The 13,564-nt window shown below is 45.1% G+C and overlaps 1 protein-coding gene across 1 annotated transcript; it reads right to left on the reverse strand.

Annotated features, from left to right (window-relative positions):
• Positions 1 to 1,752: 1,752 nt before the first annotated feature.
• LOC140178476 (uncharacterized) lies at positions 1,753 to 2,619 on the reverse strand. Its single transcript, XM_072215567.1, has one exon. It carries the CDS (start codon positions 2,617 to 2,619, stop codon positions 1,753 to 1,755), a length of 867 nt encoding a protein of 288 aa, XP_072071668.1.
• Between the last annotated feature and the right edge of the window lie 10,945 nt (positions 2,620 to 13,564).

Raw genomic sequence — 13,564 nt, forward strand, 5'->3', positions numbered from 1 at the left:
GGGGTGCAAGCACTTCAATAGGGGTTGGCTGAGTCCCTTTCTGAACAGTTGTCCTTGTATGATTACATATTTGGCTGCTTCCCTTCTCAACGTTTTGGTTGTCTTCTCATCATCGGGTAGTTTGCCATGTTCCAGGAAGTTTGTGATGGGGTCCAACCAGGAAGGGCTTGATTCCGTCAAATGGAGGGCAACCATTGGCTCCTTTACCATGCCCTGGATGAGGGACCGGTTGCCTGCTCCCGGTTTTGTGCTTGCTAGTTTAGATAGGAGGTCCGCCCGTGTGTTCCTCTCCCTTGGAACGTGTTGGACCGTGACTTCCTGGAATTGCCTGGTTAATTCTCTAACCTTTTCCAAATACCTTTGCAGCAACGGGTCTCTTGCTTGATAGCTTCCGTTCACTTGCAAGGTGACGACCTGTGAGTCGCTGCACACTTCCAGCCTTATCGCCCTGACTTCCCGGGCTAGGGTCAGTCCTCCCAGGAGGGCTTCATATTCCGCTTGGTTGTTCGATACGGGGAATTCGAACTTGGTCGATTGCTCGTATACGACCCCGGCCGGGCTCTCTAAGATGACCCCGGCGCCCCCGGACGTCTGGTTGGAGGCCTCGTCCACATGGAGCCTCCACCGTGTGCCCGTTTTCTCTGGGGGATCGCCTGTTACCTCCACTAGAAAATCTGCCATTGCCTGGGCCTTGATTGCATGTCGGGGCTCGTAGTACAAATCATATTGGGAGAGCTCGATGACCCAAGTCATCATCCTTCCTGCCAAATCAGGCTTTTGGAGTACTTGGCAAATTTCTTGGTCCGTTCTCACGACAACACGGTGGCTCTGGAAGTATTGCCTCAGCCTTCGGGAGGAGGTTAGGAGTGCCAGCGCCAGTTTCTCCAATTTGCTATACCTCAGCTCTGCTCCTTGTAACGCCCTACTTACAAAGTAGATTGGTTGTTGAGCCTTCCCTTTCTCTCGTACCAGCACTGCTGCAAGCGCTTCCTCCGTTACGGCCAGGTAGAGGTAGAGTGGTTCTCCGGCCATTGGCTTCCCGAGCACCGGAGGTGATGCTAGGATCTCTTTGAAGTGGTTGAACGCTTTCTCACACGCAGGAGTCCATTCAAACGCTATCCCCTTTTTCATCAGATTGAAAAAGGGCAGGGCTTTTGCTGCCGATGCGCTGAGAAAATAGGATAACGCCGTCAGCCTTCCTGCCAATCGCTGTACGTCTTTGATACAACCCGGGCTCTTCATCTGGAGAATCGCTTGGCATTTCTCAGGGTTGGCTTCTACCCCTCTTTGGATTATCATGAACCCTAGGAACTTCCCGGCTTCCATGGCAAAGGCGCATTTGAGCGAGTTGAGCCTCATGCCGTTTTGTCGGAGGGACGCGAACACGCCCCCCAGATCACTTAGGAGATCGTCGGGTCGTGTGGTTTTCGCAAGGATGTCATCCACGTAGACTTCTACTATCTTGCCTATGAGCTCGCTGAATATTTTATTCATCAGCCTCTGGTACGTGGCGCCAGCGTTTTTCAAGCCAAACGGCATCACCTTGTAGCAATAGATCCCTCCAGGCGTTATGAACGCCGTTTTGTCTTCGTCGGGCTGGTGCATCGGTATCTGATTGTACCCAAAGTAAGCGTCCATGAAGCTCAGATACCGGTACCCCGCTGCTGCGTCGACGAGTGCGTCGATGTTGGGAAGGGGATAGCAGTCCTTGGGGCATGCCTTGTTGAGGTCGGAGTAGTCCACACACATTCTCTACCTCCCATTGTGCTTTTTCACCAAGACCACGTTCGATAGCCAAGTCGAGTAGTCCAGCTCTCGGATGAACCCCGCTTCGAGGAGGCTGGCTGTCTGCCTGGCCACCTCCTCTGGCCTTTCCTGCGACATCTTCCTCCTCCTTTGGGCCACTGGTCGGGCTTCCAGCTTGACGGCCAGACAGTGTGACATGAGTTGGGGATCTATCCCTGGCATGTCGGCCGGTGTCCAAGCGAACAGGTCGGCATTGGCTCTGATCATCTCCATCAAAAGTCCCTTCAATCCATGGGGGAGATTTCTGTTTATGAACGTGAACTTCTCCTCCGTGTTCTCAACCTTAAATTTTTCCAGGTCCCCTTCTGGCTCAGGTCTGGGTTTGTCATATATTCTGGCGTCTAGGTCGGCTAGAAAAACCCCTGATGCTTCTTTAGACTTTTTCCTCAAGGAGAGGCTAGCGTGGTCGCAGGCGACTGCCGTTTCCAGGTCTCCTTTGATGGATCCTATAGATCCGTCATCAGTAACAAACTTCATTACAAGCAGTTTCGTGCTGATCGCCGCGCCAAGGTCGTTGATGGTTTTTCTCCCCAAAATGATGTTATAGGCTGTGGAATCTCGCAAGACCACAAATTCTGCCGTTACTGTCCTCCGCCCTTGTCCTTGTCCCATTGAGGTCGGGAGGGAGATGATCCCGTCCGGCTTGATGAAGTGGTCGCCTAGTCCTACCACACCGTGCTGGTGAGTCGCTAAGTCGGTGTCACGCAGCCCCAGGGCGTCAAATACGTTGCGGAACATGATGTTCGAGTCTGCCCCCGTATCCACGAGGATCCGCTTGACGAGGCCGGTTCCGACTCTGGCCGTAATGACCATAGGGGGACTTTCCAGTATCTCGTCAAACCACTGGTCTTCGGGGCCAAAGGAGATGGATGAGAGTCTCCGGGAATTTCTCGCAGATGAGGAGGAGACGGCCAGGACCTTGGCGTCTTTCTTCTGTGCCGTTTTTGACCTCGGGGCCAAATTCCTGGCAGTTACTACATTCACCACCGTGAGGCCGTGGTCGACTAGTCGTCACCCTCCGGTTCTTGGGGTCGCCTTGTCGCCCGGGGCCTGTCTTCGCCTTCGTGGTCGCGATTCCGTCTCCTTGGCTCTCTAATGAGGTGGGAGAATTCGGCGAGCTTCCCATCCCTGATTGCTTGCTCTAGCGCATCCTTCAGGTCGAAGCAGTCTTAGGTCTTGTGTCCATACCCCTTGTGATATTCGTAATAAAGGCTCTTGTTTTCTCCTGTTCGGTCCTTCAGAGGTCGGGGTTTTGACAGTATTCCTTTCTTGGCTATCTGTTGGTAAACTTCCACGATTGATGCCGCTAGGGGGGTATAGTTGGTGAACTTCTAGACTCGGGGAAACGGCCTTGGTGTTTTGCTGGGACCGCCGTCCCTGGCATGTTCCTTTTCGCCTTTCTCCTGCATTGTCCATACTGGCTTCGTAGTGAGGTGCTTTCTGAAGTCCTCGTTCAGGAGTCCGTTCGTCAAACACAGGCTTGCCACTGAGTCTGTCAGCCCGTCGATTTCCAGGCACTCGTCGTTGAATCTGTCTAGGTATTTCCTGGTCGACTCGTCGGGTCGTTGGGTCACCCCAAGCAGGTTGATTGGGTGCTTCGCCTTTGCAATTCTGGTCGTGAATTGGGCTAAGAAGGCATGGCTGATGTCTGCGAAGCCGGTCACTGAGCCTTGCGGGAGGTTATTGAACCACCGTATTGCAGGTCCTGCAAGGGTGACCGGGAAAGCGCGGCATCTTACCTCGTCCCCCACTCTCTCCAGGTTTATCCTGGCCTTGAAGGCCGTGAGGTGCTCCAGAGGGTCCTGCGTTCCGTCGTATCTCATGTCTGTGGGCTTGTCAAAATGTTTTGGCAGCCGGACCTCGAGTATAGAACGGTGAAATGGGGTCGCCCCCATTATCACGGGTCCTCGTGTTCTCGCCGTTCTCCCTTCGTCGTTCTCCCCACGGGCGTCTTCGGTTCCGCGATCTGTAGTGCGCCGCCTCTCATGCCTGGCATAAATGACGGGGTCGTGGCGTCTTCTCGTGCGTCCCCTTTTCCCAGCGCTCTCGGACTTAGTTTGGGGGCTGGGCGTGCGTCTGGAGTGGCTCCTTGAGCGGGAGCGAGAGTGGCTTTGTTCTGGGGTGTGCTGATCGTGTTCTCTTTCCGCCAGCCGACGTTCCAAGTCTTGCATTCTGTGGCGTAGCTCTTGCATTATTCTGGCGTGGTTGTCGCCAGTTCCCCCGAAGGGGCGTCTCTCGTGAGGTTGTGTCGTGTGTCTCAGGGGGGATCCTGTGCGCTGCCAAGGAGCAGTCGCGGCGGGGTCCCCTACGGGCTCGGCCTCGCGAGCTGTCTCACCTGGGACCAGTACGAAGTCCATGGACGAGTTCCCACAGACGGCGCCAATGTTCGGTGGGTCGGGTACCGGACGGATCGGGTTGGTATCCTAGTTGGAGATGGGGGGTCTCGTCTCGCCGTGAACTGCCGGTCTGGTGTTGGTGGGGTCCCGAGCACTTCTTGTGGAGAGGGGGGGTGTCACCTGCAAAGACACTCCGACGCTCTAGTCAGTAACGTGCAGGCGAAAAAAGGGGTAATATGATGTGTGACATACCCTTTGGGGAAGGGTAAAACCTTCTCCTTATATACTGTGTCAGGAGTGGGCCCTACAAGGACAGGTCCACTTCCTCCGAGACGTTCTCCCACAGCTGTAAGTGAGCTGTCTGGGACACGTGTCCGGGTCAGTTGCGGGGCGCCTCACCCTTGACCGTTCGAGTCGGGTGGCGCTCGGGTCGGGCCAACCCGTGAAGGGTTTGGGCCAGGCCGTAACATTTTCTAAAGACTAAATAAAAATAATTTATATTATAATCATATAAAGAACATTTACCAAAGAATATTTAATTATATTATTAAATCTCTAGTATATGGTCTGCATTGTATACAAATTTTGTATTTAATCTATTTTATTGTATTTATGTATAGTTTCTTAACAAAAACATTAATATATATTAAAAGACTTAATTTGTTTAATATACAAAAAGATTATGTAATTAATCTCTTTTATTATATTAATTTTTAAGTTAGTTATTACACCCTATTGGCCCACGCTTCGAATGTGTCATGTTGATTCTGTAATATGTTTAAATGGTGATTTGTTATCTTTTTAATTTGTACGGACAACTTAATTAGTTGAAATAGAGTACGCTTTTTAATTCTTTATTCACTAATTTCAAACATTGAGTGTTGCATGCAAAATTGTCATTATACATAAATTTATTTATTACCGTTGATTGTACTTTGATTACAAAATTCTCAATGTTCCTAAAATTTACAATATACTTCCTCTTTTTACACAGGCTATTTGATACTTTGAATTTATTCTATTATTTCATACACTATTTTCATTATATACAAACAAATATTGTCGTTGTTTGACATTTATATTTGTATTTTTACAATTTTTTTTCATTAACTTTCCCTTTAATATGGCATAGTTTAATTACTATTTTGTCTTTGGTAAATAGCTGCAAAATACAAAATATAATTCTGTGTAATTTTTAATTTGAATCGTTTTTATTTTAATTAAATGTGTTACTAATGTTCTTAATTAATTTTTATTTTCCTGGTTTTTTTCTAAGAAGGTGAAATAGAAATTAAAAATAAAAAAAATCAATTCCAACTTGATTTGTGCTTAAAACTTGAAATAAATAATCTCACTTTCAAAAATAAGATTGCTATTATAGAACTATTTTTTTTATAACTTGTACTATTGAAGGAGTTTTTATAACTATTTTAAATAAAGAACATATTATTAATGTTTAAATAAAGAAAAGCGATCAATATAAATAGTAGTTATTTTTACTAATATATTAGATACACGTGTAAAATAATTTTTCATTAATAATGCATCAAAATTAAATTCTAAAGAAAATAGATTATAAATTTATCAATATTGAAGAAGTTCATATAAACTATTTTAAATTTGTGTTTATATCTTTATTACTCTTATTTATAACTTTTATCCAATAAAAGAAAAATAAATATTCATGAAAAAATTTTCAACAACTTATACATGATGTTTCACAAATATAATCATGCATGATACCACTCTCAAGCCTCAATCAATTTGTATATTTTTAAAATATATAATTTTTATGAGCCAACTATCTTATAGAATTTAAATTGTATTGGAGTTGTTATTAATGAGTATTTTTAACATAACTAAGTGGTAATTTTTTATTTACAATGATATAGAAGTGAACCTAAAAAAAAAAAGATATCCTTTATTCAAATTTTTCACTTTTTTATTCCTTGTTGGTTTCTTTATTTTTCTTTTCTCTTTTATTTTTTTCTCTATTTGATATTTCAATATTTTTTATTTTTCTTCTTTTTTTTTTCATATGCATATACCAAAAGATCAAAGGTCTTTTATGTTGAGCTTTGAGCCTTTGACTTCTTCCTAAATTCTTCCTAAATTCATAGAATTACATGCTTGAATAAATGGTATAGTAAAATTTTCTAAACCAACTATTGGTCAATTATCTTTGCGATCAATATAAAGTAATAACTATTGTTTTTTTTTAAACAGAATTATGATTTTGCTCCCAAAGAAGAATAACATCATATTTAAAGCCTGGATACCCATTAAAAGAAAGTATATAAACAAAGTAAAATCAAAGCCAAAACTCACTGTTACATAGATCGATAGATATCATACTTGTAAAATATGATAAACTGTACCCAGTAGGTTCAACAAAAATATGTGAAAAATAAAAGCGAGAGTGGATTATGATCTAACTTAATTTGACCCTTAATAAACAAATTTGATCTAACTTAATTAGGCCTGAAGTTTACTTTAATACTATACTACATAATTATCAAAACTAATTTGATCCTGAATAAATTTTGACTTTCTCCTCTTGACACACACAATTCTTAAACACTAATCTTTAATTAAAAAAGATTTGAAAGTCAGCTTACAATGTACTCATTATAAAAGATTGATAACTTATAACTGATAAATTTTTGGTTGATTACTTTGAAACACCTCTTGTGAAGTTCCTTTTGCTTTTTTCACTTTAATAATTGCCCAGCTCAAAATATCAACATCAATAATATCTTTAACATGAGAAGAGATCTCTAATCTTTCAGAAGTTGAAGCATAGTAAATCTTATCACCTGCTACAAAAAGGCTATAGAAGAGAAAGGAGAAGATGATTATCCCTAAGATATAGATGGACATGAATAAACAAAATAATAACAAAGCAACAGTACCACATGAACACCCTCAACCCCTCCTCTAGCGAGTGGTTATATATTTCAGTTGGCAAATTAAAAAAAAAGCAACTGCAAAATAATGCAATTATTCACCAAGATATTTAAGAAATGAAAAAAAAAAGACGGAATCCAAGTAGCTTTTACAAATATCTCAGAAAAAAATTAATTGAGAAAAAATAGTAAATTGGGTGTCACATTTTTTTTCTAATTAATTTCAATAAGCATTAATCTCTTTATTCATATTAAGTTTCAATTTTGGTTTACAAATTTCTTACTTTCATCCTTACTAAGTGTAACTTAAAGGAAAATGTACGAGATGTCTCTGGTACGGGTTGAGAGGTGGATCGAGAACTTGCGGGTTGAGACAGGTGCCGGATCTCTTGACTGGAGCAATGGGGGGAGGTACCTGCAAAGACACTCCGACGCTCAAGTCAGAATGGATCTGAGAGGTATAAGGTGTGTGGAATGAATGAATACCTGGAGGGACCTGGGTCCTCTATTTATAAGTGATGATGAATATCTTATCTTATCTTATTTGGCTAAGATAAGGGAGACGTTTGAATTCAAAAGTTGGTTGGGAGCTCTATTAGGCCGGTTTTTGGCCTTCTAGAGGGTTTCGATGGGTCGGACCCGGGTTCGGGGGTCGTCCCGGATTGTGGGATCCGTGGGTTGGATCCGTAACAGTTGCCCCCGCAGCGGGAGAGCGAGCGAGGTCGGTCTGTCGCTGGGAGGTGTAGTCTTAACCGTTTGTGGCCTTCTTATGCTCTCCTTGGGTGGTCGCTTGATTCTTTTGAGGAGAGGTCGGTGCACCGGCTCTGGTTTTTATGGCCATGCCGAGGTTTCGCCTGGCCGTTTTGGTCTGACGCGTCTCTTCTGTGTCCCAGCGCCTGTTGCATTTTTCGACGTGTACTTTATTGGTTTCTTTTTCCAAGGGGGCATTTATTGTGAGGGGACGTTTTTAGGTAGCTTTCCCTTATTTCCCCCATGCCCTTTTTTACTTTCCAGGGTTATTTACATCTTTCTGTTCTTTTTGAAACCGTTTTGGCTTTCCTTCTTACTTCCCTCGTTTGTTTCATTTCTCTTTTACTCTCTTTTCTGAAAAATCTCCTTCTCTCTGGTGTGCTCTGGCGTTTCTTCGAGGTTGAGTTTTCTGCTTTCCTTGCTTCAGCATTTTCGGGCTCGTTCTTTGCATTATCAGGTTGGTATCCCTTTGTTTCTTTCTTGCTTTCATTATTTGGTGGTATTTTGTTGTTCTGTAATTGCCATGCATTGTTTTGCCATCTGCTTTCTTGTGCTGCATTTTGCGTTTTGGGTGGTGGTAGTATTTGTGTTTTGAAGGGGATGAGCACCGCCGTATTGGATTGGTAGTGGGTAGTAAGTTTTTGGTTGTCTTCCTTGCTTCTGCGTAGGGTTAGTAGGCTGATGGTGGTGCTCCTCCCTGTTTTAGGTATGCATCGGCGGAGGAGTGAGGGAGTGGGTACTTCAATAGCCCCTTCCAGGGGCGTCCCCGCTCGCTATATCTGGGTGACTAGCGATATGTGGGGCGTTCCGTCGCGGATGACGGAGGCCGATCTCCAAAGGCTCCGCGATCAGGGGGCGATTTGTGGTGGCGGCGATATGGAGCGGCAATATGAGCTTGCCCTCCCGGATGCCGATGAGCATGTTTGTTATCTGAAACTCAATTCGCCCACTGTGCCGGACTGGATGTGGGTTTATGAGTCGATGTTTACTTGGCTCGGCGTGCGGTTTCCCTTTTCGCCGTTTGTTCAGGAGCTGCTGAGTCGGTGTTCCGTGGCACCGTCTCAGCTTCACCCGAATAGTTGGGCGGCCATCAGGTCTTTTGAGCTTGTGTGTCAGTACATCGATCTTCCGGTTTCTGTTCCTGTTTTCCTTTTTCTTTTCTTATGTACTCTTCCGACTAAGGAGGGGAAACATAAGAAAGGATATATGTCGTTCCGGGCTCAGCCTCATCGTCGTATATTTGGTTTGTTTGAAGATTCTTTCCACGATTTTAAAATAGAATACTTTAAAGTACGCCCTGTTCAGGGACATCGTCCTTTTTGGTTGACGTTAGAGGGCGAGCGTCGGTTTCTGACTTATTAGAATTTCGGTGCAGGGCCGTCGGTTTTGACCAAGGTCACATATGATGGTTTGTCTCTAGAGGATAAGGACAATGCTAGTGTCCTTTGGCATTTGTTTGGGGAGCGTCTATTGAATCCTCGGGACGTCATGGGGGATCCTGTGTCCTGCCGGTCGTATATTGGTGTGTGGCTATCTTTTTCTTTGTAGTTATGTTTGTTTCCCGATTTTGTAACTTTGTTTTTCTTTGGATTTTTTCAGTTGAGATGGCTGGTGGTTTGACTTCTCTGGTGAGGCTGAAAGCAGCAATGGATCGGGAGGAGGGGTCGTCGGCGTCTCCTGCTACCCCTGCCTCTAATTCTGCTGCGGATTCTCGAGCTGTTTCCCAGGAGGTGATTTCGTCTGGGGTTAGGGCTGGTGCTCAGGTTTCTCCTGGTCCCGTGAACTCGCCTGAAGAGGAAGTCGTTGTGGTCACGGCCGCCAAGGCTTCTCGGAAGAGGAAGAGGCCCGAGGAGCCCAGTAGTGAGAATTTTGAGGAGGAGGGTGCTGTTCCTACCGTGATGGATCGGCGTTTCAATGCTTCGGGGTTTATAGATCAGTACTTGATGCCAGGTACCAAACCATTTTTTGATGACTGTGATGTCTCCTTTCAAGCCAAGTCGGTATATCATGCCCTCCTCCGATCTGCTGTTATTGTTCGGAAGGCTGAGCCCGTGATGGCTCAGGTCGGTTTGCTGGATAAGAAGCTTCGTCATTCCCAAGCTGATGTGGCCAAGTTGAAAGAACAGCTTGAGGCCGCCGAGGTAGCGAGAGAGAAGGCGGCGAAGTCTTCCGAGGAAGCCGGGGCTGAGATCCTCTGACTTTTTGAGGTTGAGACTTCACTCCTATCTCAGCTGGGTGTGGAGCGAAGGCGAGCTTCCGATGCGGGTTCTCAGGCTTCCGTGCTTCTTGGGGAGGTGGAGGCATAGTTGTCAGAACCGAACCGGTGATCGAACCGGTCAGGTTACTGGGTCACTGGGTCACTGGTTCAACCGGTGGATCATTGGTTGAATCGATAGAACCGGTCGTACGTAAATAAAAAATATAAAATAGTAAAAAATTGAATAAAGTGACAATTAGGTCCATCCTTAAAATTTTTTACTTCAAATTAATTAGCCCTTGAAAAAAAAATATCAATTTGGTCCTTCAAGATAGTAAACGATGAACACATTACGTCCTTCTATTAAAATTTTTCATGTGAAATTTAGTGGTGATGCTTAGATGTCCCTACTAATTAGTCTTAAGTCAAAATCTTCGAAGACCTACTAACTCAATACTCTAAAAAATTTAAAATAAATATCTTTATTAACATTTTAATATGTAAATGTAAATATTAAAATATTTGATACTTATTTTAATAATTTTATAAATTTTAAAGAATTAAAAAAATTGAGTATAAAACTAAAATTAAATTAAATAAATATAAAATAATTTAGTTGTGTATGTATATAATATATAGAATAACTAGCACATTGCATGCTTTATCCTTGTTAGGCAAGGAGACATGGGTTCGAAACCCATTGCATGCATTTTTGAATATTGGATCCAATATTCAAATGCTGCTGGAACACCCAAGACTTGCATTTGTTGGGAGCACCATAGGACCGGCCGGTTTACGGATTGCATCAAACCGGCTGATTTTGGCCGGTTTCGTCCGGTTTGTGATGAACCACCCGGGTTTAAGCTGTTTGCTTCCTTCTTCGGTCCAAACTAAAACTGAACCGGCTGGACCACCGATTCACCAATTTTTTGGTCGAACCGGCCGGTCCGGTTCGGTTTTTACAACTATGGGTGGAGGCTTTAAAGGCTGAAGTGGCCGCTCTGAAGAAGGAGAAGGTGGAGTTGTTAGCTGATGCAAAGGGTGCGATCGTGCCTACCGAGGAGACAATGAGGGCCCAGGATTTGGTGCTAGCTCCGAGTGTGGATGTGTCTGTGATGGGGCTTTCAAGACCATCCGTGATGGCCAGATCGTTGACCTTGAGTAGTTTTTTATGATATTTTGTTATGTTAGTTTTTTTTTGGACTTTGTTAGTTTTATTTTGGATATTTTGGTTGGCCCTGAGGCCGTGTATTTGGTATGTTTTGAACTCTTTATGCCGTTGTGGCCGTTTATAGTTTGCTGCCATTGTGGCCGTTTATAGCTTTGTTTTTCTTTGATGGCTCGCGTGGCCGTTCGGGCTCTTCCGCTTTATATGATTAAGCCGTCGTGACTTAGGACCTTTGGTAGGCCGTTCGGTAGTGTTAGAGGATATCCGTTTGTTAGGCCTCGAGGGTGATCAGTTCTCGGTGTTGTGGCCTTGTTTTTATTCCGTGTTTGGGAAAAAAAGGGGAGAGGTATGAAAAATGGCTTTTGATGGAATTTTATTAATGTTCGGGCCTCGTTAAAACCCTCCGTTTATGGCGGAAAAGAGTACCCGAGATTGATACTTTAATTGTTGTAAAGAGGGAAAACAAATGTAGTAAAGAAAAGAAACAACTAAGCAGATAAAACAAGGGAAGACCTAGGGAGGTCAGTCTAAGTGTAGTATCATCGTAAGTTGGCGGCGTTCCATGTCCTCGGGATTTCGTCGCCGTTAAGTCGTTCGAGCTTGTATGCTCATTTTTCGAGGGCAGCCTTGATTCTGTATGGTCCTTCCCAATTGGGGGTGAGTTTTCCTTTCCCTGGGGTTGGGGTTCCAATGTCATTTCGTCGTAGGATGAGGTCGTCGGGTACGAATTCTCGTCAGATGACGCCGTGGTTGTATCTTAGGCTGATTATTTGTTTTAGAGCTAGCTCTCTGATGTGGGCTATGCTTCTTACTTCGTTGGTGAGGTCTCGTTCTGCTTCCTCGTCGTTACCCCCGATCGTCCTCCTTGGGCTTGGGTCTCCTATTTCCACTGGGATAACAGCCTCCACGCCGTATGTTAATCGGAAGGGGGTTTCTCCGGTGGTCGTTTGGGGGGTTGTTCGATACGACCATAAGACTGATCCGAGTTCGTCGCCTCATAGCCCTTTGGCTTCGTCGAGCCATTTCTTCAGTCCTTTGACGATTATTTTGTTTGGGGATTCCACCTGCCCGTTTGTTTGGGGGTGCTCTACCGAGCTGAATCAGTGGGATACATGTAGCCCTTCTAGGAATTCTCTGAATTTCCTATCGGCGAATTGGGTTCCGTTGTCCGAGATGATGATCTCGGAGATCCCGAAGCGGGTTATGATCTGTCGCCAAAGGAATTTTCGGCATTAGGTTGCCGTGATGGAGGCCAGGGGTTCGGCCTCGATCCATTTGGTGTAATAATCTATGGCGACGATGAGGTACCGGAGTTGGCCGGGTGCCGTAGGAAAGGGCCCGACGAGGTCGATCCCCAGGTACCGAATGGCCGTTCTACCGATATGATGCTGAGCTGGTGCGGGGCGGCTTGGTGAATATTGGCGTGCCTTTGGCATTTGTCGCGGTTTTTTACCAGCTGCATGGAGTCCCGGATAATCGTAGGCCAGAAGTATCCGGCCCTGATGACTTTCTGGGCCAAGGTTTTGCCCCCGATGTGGTGGCCGCAACAGCCTTCATGGACTTCGCGGAGTATGTACTCCGTGTCTTCGAGTTCGACGCATTTGAGAAGGGGTTGCGAGAATCCGCGTTTGTATAGTTGTCCTGCGATGACCGTATAATTGGCGGCTTCCCTTTTTGTCCATTTTTCCTCCTTGGGGTCTTCTGGCAGTGTTCCGTTGAAGAGGTATTGTATGATAGGGTAGGTCCATGATCCCTGTCTAGAGAGTGTTAGGTAGGTGTCGGTCGTGGTTGATATAGATGGTGATCTGACGACTTCCTGAATTAGCGACTTGTTGCCGTGTCCTGGCTTAGTGTTGGCTAGTTTAGAGAGGAGATCTGCCCTGGCGTTTCGTTCCCTAGGAACGTGCTGTATGGTTACGCGATTGAATCCTTCCTTTAGTTCATTCACCTTGGCAAGGTATTGTTGGAGTTGGGGATCTCGCGTTTGGTAGTCTCCGTTAATTTTGGAGCTGACTACCTGTGAATCGGTGTTTACTTCCAGGTCCTTTGCTCCGACTTCCTTGGCTAGAGCTAGGCCTGCTATGAGGGCCTTATATTCTGCTTGATTATTTGAAACTGAAAACTCGTATCATATTGACTGTTCAATTACGACCTCATTTTGACTTTCGAGTATGACTCTGGCACCTCCGGAGGTGACGTTCGACGAGCCATCGATGTGTAGTTTCCATGACTCGGGGGCGGAGTTTCCTGGTGTCATCTCGGCGATGAAGTCGGCCATTGCCTGTGCTTTGATTGCGTTTCAGGGTTCGAACTTGATCTGGAATTGGGAAAGCTCGATGGACCATGCTAGCATTCTTCCTGCTAGGTCGGGTTTTTGCAGTATCTGTTTGACCGCTTGGTC

The sequence above is a fragment of the Arachis hypogaea genome, chromosome 14, assembly GCF_003086295.3.
Source record: "Arachis hypogaea cultivar Tifrunner chromosome 14, arahy.Tifrunner.gnm2.J5K5, whole genome shotgun sequence".
Classification (NCBI taxonomy): domain Eukaryota; kingdom Viridiplantae; phylum Streptophyta; class Magnoliopsida; order Fabales; family Fabaceae; genus Arachis; species Arachis hypogaea.

Coding starts and splice junctions, on each gene's coding strand:
- LOC140178476 (XM_072215567.1), bottom strand. CDS start 2,619: ATGGTCATTACGGCCAGAGTCGGAACCGGCCTCGTCAAGCGGATCCTC.